Raw genomic sequence first — 13305 nt, forward strand, 5'->3', positions numbered from 1 at the left:
TTTTTTTTTTTTTTTTTTTTTTTTTTTTGGTACCAGGGATCGAACTCAGTTCCTTGCGCTTTTGAGGCAGTCGCCAGAAACACTGAGCTAAATCCTCAGCCCAACCCAAATATTTTTCCATCAATAGGGATTTGATTCCAAGGTTTAGAAAAAAAGACATTATTTCTAATTCCAAGTCTGGAGGAGTAGAAAATATTTATCCTCTTCTCCTTTAGTCTTCACAGAAGGGGGAGAAATTATTTTTACCTTATAGTAAGGTGGCATCATTTCACTCCAGGTAACTACTCAATCCCCTCTCTATGAGGAAGGTGAATTTGGGAGAATTCAGTGGGCAGAGTTGATTTCTGCCTTTCTGTCTGTCTATCTGCCTCTCTTCTGCCTGTCTGCCTGTCTGTTTGTCTGTGGAACTTGTGGAATCAGCCTAAAGTCTAGAAGTCCCTTTCTCCCTCTGCAGCCACTGAACACCTTGCCCTGCAGCACAGGATTGTGGCTGAGGAGCTCGCCCCTGCTGCCCTGCATGCTCTCATCCACAGGTGCAGGGAGACACACATCTGTTCATAGCTCTATTTAATCCATGCATACTCTGCACAACAAACATTAACTATTACTTAATATGCATATCAATGTAGTACACACTGAATATGCATATTTCATTTTCTTATTTTCCAATGGAATTCTAACCCATGAAGGTAAAGGAGAGGGGATTTTCTTCTTCATCACACTCATGCAGGATGCTACAACTTCGCACCTCTCTGAACATTTAGTTCCTTAAATATTCCCTGAATACGTAAATAGGATTTATGTCAGTCAGTTCTGCATTTTGTATCACCATAAAAGCGTGGAACTTCTATTTCCATTTTTTTTAATACGCTGAACTATAGCCCATCCCTTTTTTCTTTTTTGAGATGATGTTTTCCTAAGTTGCTAAATTTCCCACACTATGCTCAGATTTACAATTCTCCTGACACAGCCTCCCAGAGTTCAGTATTTAATTTATTAAAAAAATATTGCTGGGCATGGTGGCACAAGTTGGATACCCAGCAGTCGGGAGGCTGAGGCAGGAGGATTGTGAGTTCCAGGCAAGCCTGAGCTATATAGTGAGTTCAACGGCATCCTGGACTGTAGAGTGAGACCCTGTTCCAAAAGCACTGAGCATCAAAGCACTTAGGGTGAGGCAGACAGATCGGAATTGAACTTGAATCTGATCCACAGTTTACAGAGTCATGAAGAAACAAGTTGCTAAGCTGGTGAATCGGGTCTGAACTGTGACGGGCACGGTGTCCTTTCCTATTGGAAGGCAGCATCTTGATTTTGGGGCTTTTGTGATGTGACTAAGTACCTGAAACTACAGTAGCATGTGTTAAGAAAATGTCTAAGGATGCCAAAGGGTACAAAGAAACCAGTGCCAGTCCCTGTCAACACTGCCTTGCCTGCCTTGGCTTGGTGCACAGCACTGCAACTTGTGGAGATGTAGCTATGTCTTTGCCACTGTCTTTGTTGGGAGATCAAGTTGGTTTACTGGGAGAGTGTGGGTGTCACGTGGTCTTGCGCTGGTAGGTGGTGGGCACCAGCTTAACCGGACAGAGAATATTCGGATCTGTCTGTGGCATGCTTCCGGAGAAGACTGGCACATGAGCTGGTGGGCAAAGTGAGCAAGACCCACTTCAGTGTGGTTGGAGCCCACCTGGTCACCAAGGGCCTGGATGGAACCAAAAGGTGGAGCACAAATTCTTGCACTGTGCTCTGGAGCCCCGATGTCTTGTTCCCTCTCCCTCTTTCTTCTTGCTACACTCTCTAGCTTCTGGACTGCAAGACTCACACTAGTGGGCCACGGAGGCTCTTAGGCCTTTGGCCTTGGACTGAGAGTTACATCGCTGCTTCCTTGGGCCTGGGACCTTCAGACTGGGGCCGAGCTGTGCTTCCACCTTCCCCGGTCTGTTGCGGGACTAGGCCCACGCAGAGTGGCTCAGTCCCCTAACTGATCCCTTCTCATATTCACACATGGCAGGTTCTTTGGAATTATCAGGTGCTAACTGATGGAAGCAAGTGGGAGAGAAGTGTTCCAGGAAGGAATATTCCCTCCTCCAAGGCAATGAGCAAAGACAGGAAATGTTGCAGTCTGCCCCACTCCTTCCAAACAAAAGCACGGTCAGTGCCCCTGCTCACATCTATCAGCCACCATACTACAGGACTCACTAGTGATTAACACTGACTGTTAACATCTGCCTCCCCTTGAGCTGTATCTTTTGCGCGCTGCTGTGTCCTGAGTGCCTGGAATGACGCCTCCTACACAGAGAGCAGCCCAGAACGCTAGTTGAATAAATGAATTAACCGACATGTATCTGCGAAGAAGTAGGGGTGCTGCCCAGGCCCAGAGGACAGCTAAGAGGGAGCACCTGGGAGGATGACCCTGGAGGGTGAAGGTCTGCACACGCCTTGTGGGCAGTGGCCAAGCAGAGGGTCTCTCTGAGCCAAGAAGGGCCACAGCCAACCCATATTTCAGAAAGATAATTCTGGCCAAGGCGGCTTTTGTGTTTCCATGTGTGATGTGTTCAGGCGTGTGTTCGTGGCTGTGGACATATGTGCGTGTATGCTGTCCTGGGGTGTGCATGTATGTGCATTCCTGTGTCAGGTATGCTCACGCGTACATGCATGCATATGGGTGTGGCAGGTGCACACATGGTGTGCACATGGGGGCATGTGACTGCATGTGTGCGTGAGCTTTGTAGGTTCTGGGGGGATGAAAAGGACACAGGATAGCAAAGGTTAATCAATAAGCAACAACCATATTTAAAAAACATATAAACAGTGAGGCAACTTTCCCTCTGGGTTTAGGCAGTGGGGGAAGACATGTGGGGAAGAGTCAGTGGTTAGCAAACCTGGTCAGAAGTTCTGATTTCTGGACTGACTCCCTAACGCCTCACTGATCCCCCAGCTCTACCAGCTCTGTGATTTAACTCTTCACTTTCCTCCTTAACCAATTAACTCAGCATGCAGGCTCTGCCCAGCCCCAGTGCCTTTCCATGGCTGTTACTTATACATCTTCCATGGCTCCATTCTCTCCTCCAGGCCTCCTTGGGGTGTCCCACTGTGACCCCAACCTTAGTGAGCCACTGGTCTGACTCACCAGTTCAGTTTCTAGCACCACATTTAAGTTCTTAGCCCTACCTGAATTGCTCCTTCTTATTTGCAAATTTGTCTTTTTTGCCCCATGAGGTTGGACCTTGTCTATCCTTAAAACTATATCGCTCTGTCTAAAGTCCCCAGATCAATTCCTGGAACTTCATGAGTGACCAATAATTATGCAGACAGGGAGAGATGCAAGGACGGAGCAGCTGAGTAAATAACTATGTTAGTGCTTATGAACTACATTTACTAAGGGAGAAATTTTTCATTCTTATCATCATAAGGCCTCGAGCAAGGGAAGGGATCCTGTTTTCCTTTCTTCAAACTGTTGCTTCCTGCTCTCCTCTGTCCACATTTGTTTCAACCCACTGCAGGGAACATACAAATGGGAAGACACTAACTTGGAAGCAGTCCTGCCCAGGCTGGCCTTGCCCACCTGTTTGGAAGCAGGCACCGCCATACCTGCATGGTGTTCAGGGCATGGCCCCTTCCTAAATGATACCCAGGGCAGGTGCCTTGCTCGCAAACCAGTCTGAATGCATAACGGGCGAAGGACTCACACTGAGTGCATTCAGGCAGACACCCTTGGGTTCCAGTTGGTTTATTCCATGCAGCAATCCAGGGAAGGGTCTTACAGACCGAAAAGGGCCTGGTTCATCACTTCACATTTCAACAGCAAATTTACCCTGACTCCAGAAGTGCATCTCATCTGCATAAAATACTTCCATTTTAGAAGTTGAAAATCCACATTTTACTTTTATTTTTCAGGAAAATTTTTCTATACAGAGAAGCTACAGAAAGTAAGCTAAGAGTGGTGTTCCTAGACTCAAATCAATTGCTGTTTCTATCGCCTGCTTACTTTGTGGTCTAAGGTAAGTTACTTAGCTTCTCTGAGCTCAGGTTCCCCCAGTTTCTTCTCGTGTACGTAAAGGGATATAGTAGTCCCTAACACACTGGGTACATGTGACTATTAAATGAGTAGATGCTTGTAAAGTTTGGACAGTTTCTTACTAAAATAATATCCATAGCACCACAAAAGCAAGTAAATCCCTATTATGTTCAACCCTATGTATAGAGCATTCTATAGTACGAATAATCTGTAAAGTGTTAGACAGTGTGAGATTCCTCAATGTGGAAAATGCAAAAGCCAAACAGATGATTTATTTATTATATTAGGCAACGAATGCCTCAGTGCAGGTCTTCACACTATCTCCACCTCCACACTCATTCATCCACAAACTACCATCAAACCTCACCGCGATGTGCAAAGCCCAGGGGACACTAACAAGAGAGAGGAGGGACTGAAAACACACAAACACACACACCCACACACACACTACGCTTGTTGCTCCCTCCTGAATGATGTGTGTGTGTGTGTGTGTGTGTGTGTGTGTATACGCATGCACGTGCACAGTACTGGGGATTGAGCTACAACCCTAGCCCCTTTTAAATTTTTTTGTGTTTTGAGACAGAGACTCACCAAATTGCTCAAGCTAAACTTCAGCCTGAGATCTTCCTGCCTCCGCCTGCCCGGCATGCTTTAAAAATCACCACATATGGCAAGTAGTCTTCATTTCCATGCCAATCCCATGGTCCCAGAGACACACAGGCTGAAAGAAGATTTCAGCAAACACTTCTCACTCCTCTCAAATCCCCCTTTTTCGCCTGGCCCAGCATAGCCCATTTCACTTAAAAAATGTGGTTCCAACACCACTAAGTTGATTTCCCAGCCCACTAAGTGGTGGTGACCTATTGTTTGAGAAGCACAGTCAAGTTCAGGCTTGAACAGGATGAGTCCTGACAGATGAGACTCCCTGGTGCCACCTTGCCTTGTGCTTGCCTGGGCTCATTCCGGAGCATGACCCTGCCTGGCAAGGGACAAGACGTCTTCCCGGAGGCTGTGTCCTCTCTGAGCTCCCTGCAGGCTCCGCCTTGCTCACACTCAGCCACTCTCATTCCATAGCCCTATTCACCGTCGCAACCCCAGTCTCACTTGTGTGCACTGCACTTGGCCCTTTTTCTCTAGTAATTTTCTCCGTCTGAATTGCACCGTGCCTCAGGCTCTACAGCCTTTATTCTTGATGACTTAGCAAAAGCCCACTTCCTCTTGAGTAGAGTCCTTTCTACTCCCCTCTCTGATTTATGTTATATTTTACTGGTATTAGCTGAATGCTTAGAGCATCTTTAATCGCTACGATTAATCTGTAGGACATATATAAATAATCCCCTAGGGGTTCGCGGGGCTCAGGATTTGCACCTGATTCAGACCTTGACTGAACTATTCCAGGCCCGGGAAGCCTTTGACGACTGCAGGAAGTAGCACTATCTGTTTCTCTTGCACTCACACATACATTTTATACATATTTCTCCATCGAACTCATTTCCCCTTGGTGTATCGGATCCGTTTATCCAGATGCCTTTACCACCAAAGTCTAAGTCCCCTGAGAAAAGGAGTTCGTTCCGCTCACCATGGAATGGCCGACATTTACAATATCCAGGATATAGTAGACGCTGAGCCAGTATTTAGTGAATCAAAGAATCTCTTTTTTACATCTAAGGCACCAGGTAACGAGTGTGATGTCACAAGCCTTATGAGTCACAGTATCGAGTGGGAAACTATGTATGAGATTTGAAATGCTGCAGCCCAAATTTGTTTGCAAGTACAAAAGTATTAACTAAAATTCTCACCGATCTAAATGATTTCCCTGGTCCATGAGGCCCCTATGAGCCAGTCCCTCCCGCCCTTGCTCTTCCTTCCCTTCTCCGTCTCCTTTTCCTACCTGCTTGCTTCACTAGGACCAGACTTGGCTTCTTGCTGGTTTACAAACCCGCCGCATTTCCATACCGTGACCTTTGCGGCAGTCTAAGTAGCCCTCCCTCGTGTTGTGGTCGACTCAGTTACCCCAGTCCGTGTTCAAATGTCACTCCCACCTCTGATCCCCGGAATAGCCTAGGAGCCCACGGAGCACTGCCCTGCGTGCAGTTCACACAGCCTCGAAAGAGCAGACTGCGTCTCTCTTCCCAACTTCAGACTTAGTGATAACCCACGAGTAAACTGCGTTTGATCACTGTGGGGCATTCACATAATGGAAATCAGCGCACACCACAGAGCGGTGTGTTTGCTGTTGGTCTTCTGAGAGTGGGCTGTTAAACATTTATGAGGGCTCTGGCCGTATCCTGTTCATCATAATTTTGCACGTCCTTCCCACGCTTCTTTTTTCTTCCCTGGCCACTCGCACAAATAAGAAACTTATGTCTTGCCTTTCTGTCCATTGAAAAACTGACCCATGAAGCGTACTTTAGCTCATTCTATGCTGCATTCACGCTATCTTATGTGGACAATAAATATTTGCCCACCAATTGTCACCTAACATTTCCCAGGCAGAGTCTGTGGCTTGTCCTATGGGTTCCATGTGCTTGGATATTCCCATTCTTTTCCCCCCCTCAAATTTTTTTTCCCCATTTGATAGATAAAGAAACTAAGACTATCTAAAATTGAGGTAAAAATGACAACAGAAAAATAGCTCTGTGGAGGACCCACTGCACACCATCGGGGCAGAAGGATTGAACCAGGTCCCTCGAATGCTCTGTCACCTGTGCTTAGCCTTAGGCATTGCAAACGAGGTCTTCTGAGAGAGTGGGGTTCTCTGTGCCCATCAGCTCCACTGGGGCGAGTTCCTTGAGAACACAACCGTGGCTAAACTGTCCGAGTTTAATCTATTATTGTGATGACTCTGAGAAAGCCATTCCTTGGGTTGTCCTGACTTGCAACATTTCCCCAGTAGTCCTCAAAGTTATGCTTCTGTTTGTCAGATTAGCCCTCCTGCTGTTACTTTTAGAGGGTGTATTCAGCCAGCTCTGGCTGGAGGCTGGAATAGATGAATGGATGCATAAATGAGGGAGGGAAAGACTAGCGATACCTGGACAAGAGATTTTAACAGGCAGATGCGTCTTGGTGTCTCGCTCACTTTCAGAACCCCTGAGACAAACTGCAAATATCACTGTACTTTCCAAACAGAACAAAGCCTGGAAGCACGTCAGGTTATACAATGAGACTCCAAAGCCCTCGGGTCCGTATTAGTCAATGTGCAAACCTCAGGTTCCTCCTCTGGGGGATTTGCTATGGCATCCCAAGCATTACTTATGTACCTGTTTTATTTTTTTGGTTGTTTGTTTATGTTTTTGTTTTGAGGTAAGCATGTTCTTCAGAAATATGAAGAAATCCTAGATTTGTGTAAAAATGGTGAAAAGGTCCTGGGAGGGATAACCTAGGAATCTATGACAAGGGATAACTTCATCTCAAAGCTCTGTGTTTTCAGTCCTTTTCGATCATTTTTTGTTTTGTTTTGGAAAAGGCAAACAAGAAATCCATCAGTCCTCCAAAGCTTAATTGGGCTTAATTATTACGCTAACTGCATTTCTTTAGCTACTGCAGCTCAGGCAGGCAGATTCTGTACTTTTTCCTAACAAAGCTCATAGCTACACCACCTGCTTCTACTGCATTCTGCTGAGGACTCAACACAGATGTCTTCGGGAACCTAAGAAGTCCTGATTTTTTATAGAGAACCATAATGATACACAACAAAGAAAACCCCTGCCTGTTGACCTTCTTTGCCATCTGCTGAGAACCTGCCTCCTTCACCCTGCACAGGAAGTGTGGCGGGAACAGCCAGAGGCAACATGAAAGAGGGCTTGGAGCAAAGACAGTGAGTGGGACGTGACAGGTGGCCATCATACAGGGTGACATGAGCATGCAACTATTACTTACAGATTCTCTTGAAAGGTCAAGACTGCGAGTTTTTGGTGCTCCATGTAAAAGAAGGCCTCAGAAAACCTTCGGACCTGAGGAATAAAATGATACCAACAACTTACTTTGTAAATAGATGTTATGGTTTAGGTCTAAAACAACCCTGCCAAAGCCTCATGTGTTTGGGAGAGGACTGAATCACCAGTAGATTCACTCATTGATGGGTTTAGTGGATGAACGTGCTGTTAGAAGATAGGGCTTGGCTGGAGGTGCATCACTAGAGCTGTGAGTTGGAAGGGTGTATTATTGTCCCCTGGTCTCTCTTCTTACTCTTCCTGGTTGCTATGGGAATCAGTAAATGTGGTCCATTGGTTCCTTCCACCACATAATTTTTGCCCTGGAGCCAATCAACTGTGGACTAAATCTTCTAAAAACCATGAACCAACATAAACCTTTCCTTTTTTTTTTTTTTTTTTTTTTTTTTTTTTTTGTAAAGGGATTGAAGTCGGAACCTTGCACTTGAAACCCTGAGCTAAATCCCCTGCCCTAAACCTCTCCTCTTTTAAATTGTGGATGTCAGGTAATTTGTACCAGGGATAGGAAAGTGTGTAACACTGTGGACATGACCTTCACTTTTTAAAATTGGCGGTGGAGGAGATAAGTGTTATATACAAACTGTAGGAAAGCTCTCCCTACAGCTAGAGGTCTGAAATAATAGGCTTTCTCCTCTCCACAGAGGCCTTCCTCCTTCAGATCTCTGCACTTAAACTGAGATTATGTAAATAGTTTTCATGCATGTTCATGAATCTGTACCTGCACTGCTTTTTATCATTTTTAATGTAGGTTTTATTCCTTTAACTAGAATATAAGATCTTTGCAAATAGCCACTATAGATACACATAGAATAAATAGAGTTTCCTGAGCCAGCCATGGATGTGCATTTGCTCATCACTTTGTGAACTGTGGTCCTCAGTGATTTGCTCCTCTTCCTCCAAGTGGAAAACCTTTCACCACTGTTTGTACATTACTACCTCCCTATAGGCAGCTAAACAAGTGGCAAAGGCATACACCAAGAGAAATGTATTATATTTGAAGTTTTTTTTCAAATGCTTTTTCATTTCCTTGCTGTAGTGCTGTGGATTAAGCCCAAGGCCTTGCAGGGATAGGCAAATGCTCACCATTGAGTTCTACCCCCAGCCCTTAAGTACTCTGTAGAGTGCTTATGATATCGATATCCATGGTGGTAAGCTCTGCCACCACCAGATCTAGGCAAGAGAGGGACACTAAGAGAGACAGAGCAGAGGTCTAACTGGATAAGTGAGTTGACAGTGTCATACCGCATGCTCATGAAAGACCCACATCATCCCAGAGATCTACAGGCAGGGGCAGTCTCCATGCCTACTCTGCTCAGTACACTAACTCTGGTAAAACTTCCTCAGGAAACCAAATGCATGTACTTAGGGCATTCACTATAGTTAGATAGATAGATAGATAGATAGATAGATAGATAGATAGATAGATAGATATGATATATAGATAGATATATAGATATATATTATATAGATAAATATATTATAGATACATAGATTATATATAGTTTTTTTTTTTTTACTCTCAAGGTGTGGTGTTCCTGGGTCAGATAAGTGGTCACTTGGGAGTGCTGTGTCACCGTGTCCAGAAACTGGGTCCAGAGAGCCATGAGATGGGAGGCCAGCCAGGCAAGGTCCTTGCTGATCTGCTCAGCTATCTTCTCCGGATTGTTCAGCATCTGGGGAGACAACAACGGCAGCAGTCAGGAGTCTTCTTTCTCTGGTCTTGATTGACTTCTTGGATTTCGTAAATCTTGCTCCTCTCTTGGTACTGGATTACACCTCTGCAGCCTACAGGATCCCATGACTTCGGATGCAAGAGTTATGATAGAAATGGCATTAATAAATTATTTGGTAATTCCTCTCTGCAGAATAGCAACTGGTACCCACAGTCTTCCATGGAAGATAAGATAATTCCTTATCTCACACCAGTCAGGTTAAGGATGCACTAGAAATGCCGGATTCTCCAGCCAGCACCCCTCACTTATGAGGGTCAGTTGCCTGCATCAACACAGCGCCATTTCCCACCTTCTCCTTCCAAAGACACCGGGGCCACAACCTGCTCAGATCTGACTACTTGATGCCACCAGGGCTGCAATCAGGCTGCACCTCCCTGGGAACCCTCCTCTCACCATTCAGTTTCCTTTTTTCTCTTTGCCACTTTCAACTTGTTATGGGCCACAACCTGCTCAGATCTGACTACTTGATGCCACCAGGGCTGCAATCAGGCTGCACCTTCTCCCTGGGAACCCTCCTCTCACCATTCAGTTTCCTTTTTTCTCTTTGCCACTTTCAACTTGTTTGTCCTCTAGCAGAGGACCTAGTAAAATAAATTCCATCTTCCCCTATTTCTGCTTAACTCTGCTGTGCTCCAAGGGTAAGGCCGACTGCCTTCACTCTGATCCATCCTTGAGGTACAGGGCCCACTGGGCTGCAGACCTCTCTGATGGCACAGCTAACTATGAGTGGCTCGTTTTATCTCCAGTGTTCCTTCTTACCTGCCTGTGATCTTTAGCCCCCTCAGTATCCCCAGCCCCTAACACAAAGACTGGTAGACTGCAAATTCAGGAGCCCTGTATAGAATAGCTAGGTGACAACAGGAGGCCCAAATGCCTCTTATTCTGTCACCCACAGCATCCCTCCATGACAGTGGTACTCAAACCCAGCATGAATTCTGATCTGAGCTGGGGGGCTGGAGGGGGGACAGGAAAAAAGAAAAAAAAAAGGAAGGAAGGCTATTTACTAAATACATCCTTAGCACTATTTTCCCCTAGCTGATCACAGCAAAGGCTTCTGTAAGGTTAAAGAAGCTTCTTCTAATTAGGCCACAAGAGGCCTGTGCTGTGCTCATTAATGCCCAAGCCTCTGCAAGTGCTTGTGACAGCACAGAAGACTTTCTCAGGAGACCAGTGATAGTCCTTCCCACAAATAAAAAGGAAACTGTGGCCCGGTGCTTGTCACCAGTGAGACTCCCTGAAAAAGAGACTCAGCTCCCCTCATTTGCCACTACCCCACACTCCACTCCATCCCTTAGGTGCTAACCATACATCTCTCTCCACTCTCTACCTCCCTGGATCTGTTTATCAAGTGCCTGATATCCTGACATTTACTACAGAGTAGTAAACACACACAGTCCTGGAAGAGGCATTTGGTCCCATTATGGCCAAGCGTTTAGATGGCTATAATACACCTACACAGTGCAAGATATATGCACCAAGAACCAGAGATAGGCTGTGGAATGTTGCCTGCAGGATGAGCAGGCACTAGAGAAGCCTGTCTTATATTCCCCAAACAAGCTGTTCCTTGAAGGTTCTCAATCTTGGCTGCACATTAGGGGCACCAGAAGGACACAGGTCTACAGCAGTTTGGGACAGCTCAGCATCTCTAGGTGAAGCCCAGACATTTGAATGCTTAAAGTGACTTCCATGTAATCTTAATGTGCATCAAGGGCTGCTAATCCTTTCATGTCCATGACCCTGACCTGGTGCATATTCTCATCTATGACAAAACCCCTCCCATACTGCACGCCCATACACACATACACGAGCGCGCACACCCCTGCATTGTCTGCTCCTGTTTTAGATCTTGGATCAGTCCCACCCATACAGAGAGCTTTTCCTGAAAATTCAAGTGGGCGTCTAGGAATCACAATAGCAACAATGACAACTGACAATTTTAAGGCACTGTAGGCCAGTAGTGTTACGGAAATGGAATCCTTATACCAATCCTAAGAGGTGGTACTATGACCACCAAATCTATTGTATAGATGTGGCAACCAGGCACCAGGAGGTTAGGAATAGTCCCAAGATCCCATAATTAGCAAGTCTGAGCTGATGCCTGGGCCCAAGCGGTTCAGCTACAGGGGCTGCCCAGCTTCCTCTCCATGCTTCTCTTACTGACTCTACCATGCTCCAGATGGACTGGGCTCCTGGCTGCCATCTCACTGCCTGCATTTCATCTGCATGCTCATGTTTCTGCTCAGCCCCTCACTCATGCAGCATTTTAGGGCATACTGGCAGAAGATGTGAGGCTCTCCTGCGAACTCTGCAAAACCTTATGGATATTCTTGAGGGCTCCTGCCTGGGACCTCACTTAAAACCCCCTACTTGACCTCTTTTCTTTGTCTCCCTTCAAATGTTTGTAGGCTCCTTCCACAGTGATGTGAATTTGCACATTTATAAGTTTAACTATTCATATGATTCAGGTCCAAAGGCATGTAAATAACAGAAAGTTGGAGTCTTGGAATTTTTTTAGCCAATCAATGAAAGCCAAGGGCTTGAGTTTGATAATTACTTTGGAAGACTGTTCTTCCTGGTACTAACTGGAGACTCATTTTCATATTTTCTTCAGGAGGTATTTATCAAGCACTTAGTTTATTTTGGGAACTAACACTATATAAATAGTACTTAGTACCTTCATGGCCTAGTATAGGGGAGAAAAGTGACACAAACCATACTTCACTGAGCAGTGGAGGGAATAGAATATAGCACCTGAGGAGACAAGCAAGGGCAAGAGAATTCTCAGATGCCTGGATCTTAGAGCATTCCCTGTGAAGATCTTTGGGGTAGACCTTGTAGGCCAAGGAAGACTATGTCAAGAATAGGACAAGGTGAGTTGCACAGTCCAGAAGAGTGTGCAGAAAGACCTTGGGATAAAGAGCATACACCCCTAGGTGATGATACACAGGACTGCAGCACCTGCGGGACAGGTAAGAGGGGCAACCCATGCTGCTTCCGCCCTAGACTTCCAGGTCAAGTGATCCAATTGGTGACCAATGACTGTGTGCAGGGTGCAATGGGCATCCAGGCTGACTGTGCGGTGCTTCTTATTCTTCTTGAAAGTCCTTGGAAGTGAACCCAGGGCTTAGCACCTACTAGACAAGTGCTCTACCACTGAGTCACATCTCCAGCACTACTGCTGCATACTGTGTATGGGGGGCAGCGTGAAGCAAAATATGGGACTTAAAAGGTCCCTGCCACACCTTGCAGGGACAGAAGCAGCCCTGCTGAGTGGCTTAGAAATGTCACACTGTGGACGGGCAGCCCAGCTTTGCTGAGTCACAGCTCAGCCTCCTGCAGTGGCAGAGAGAGAAAAGGGAGCAGCTAGGATATGTGAGAGTCCTGGGGAAAGAGCATCCCATCCCTGGGCTTTCAGAGTTGAGATACACATTTCCTGGAACTTGTTGTGGAATCTTCAGCCCCACTCAGGCCAATGAATGAAAATCCATATGGTAACAGATGCCCGAGTAATTCCTAGCACATTGAAATTTTGGAAATTCTAGAATTGCAAGGAGAAAAGGCTGTCATCCAAACCCGTCGCTTTTGAATAAGCTCCATGTCCCTA

The 13305-nt window shown here is 45.9% G+C and overlaps 1 protein-coding gene across 5 annotated transcripts in view; it reads right to left on the reverse strand.

The window, feature by feature from the left end:
• Fam135b (family with sequence similarity 135 member B) overlaps positions 1-13305 on the reverse strand; it is a 322410-nt gene that overhangs the window by 31273 nt on the left and 277832 nt on the right. For 4 of the 5 annotated variants that reach the window (XM_010629613.2, XM_010629612.2, XM_010629614.2 and 1 more), the window contains exons 10-11: positions 9486-9641; positions 7895-7968 (exon numbers count right to left, since the gene is read on the reverse strand). In XM_010629613.2, coding sequence (XP_010627915.1) covers positions 7895-7968; positions 9486-9641 — 230 coding nt within the window. The remainder of the gene's footprint in view (positions 1-7894; positions 7969-9485; positions 9642-13305) is intronic. The other variant, XM_010629616.2, reaches the window with a different exon arrangement.

This window comes from Fukomys damarensis, unplaced genomic scaffold (assembly GCF_012274545.1).
Source record: "Fukomys damarensis isolate Sample0158 unplaced genomic scaffold, DMR_v1.0_HiC HiC_scaffold_5, whole genome shotgun sequence".
NCBI classification, from domain to species: domain Eukaryota; kingdom Metazoa; phylum Chordata; class Mammalia; order Rodentia; family Bathyergidae; genus Fukomys; species Fukomys damarensis.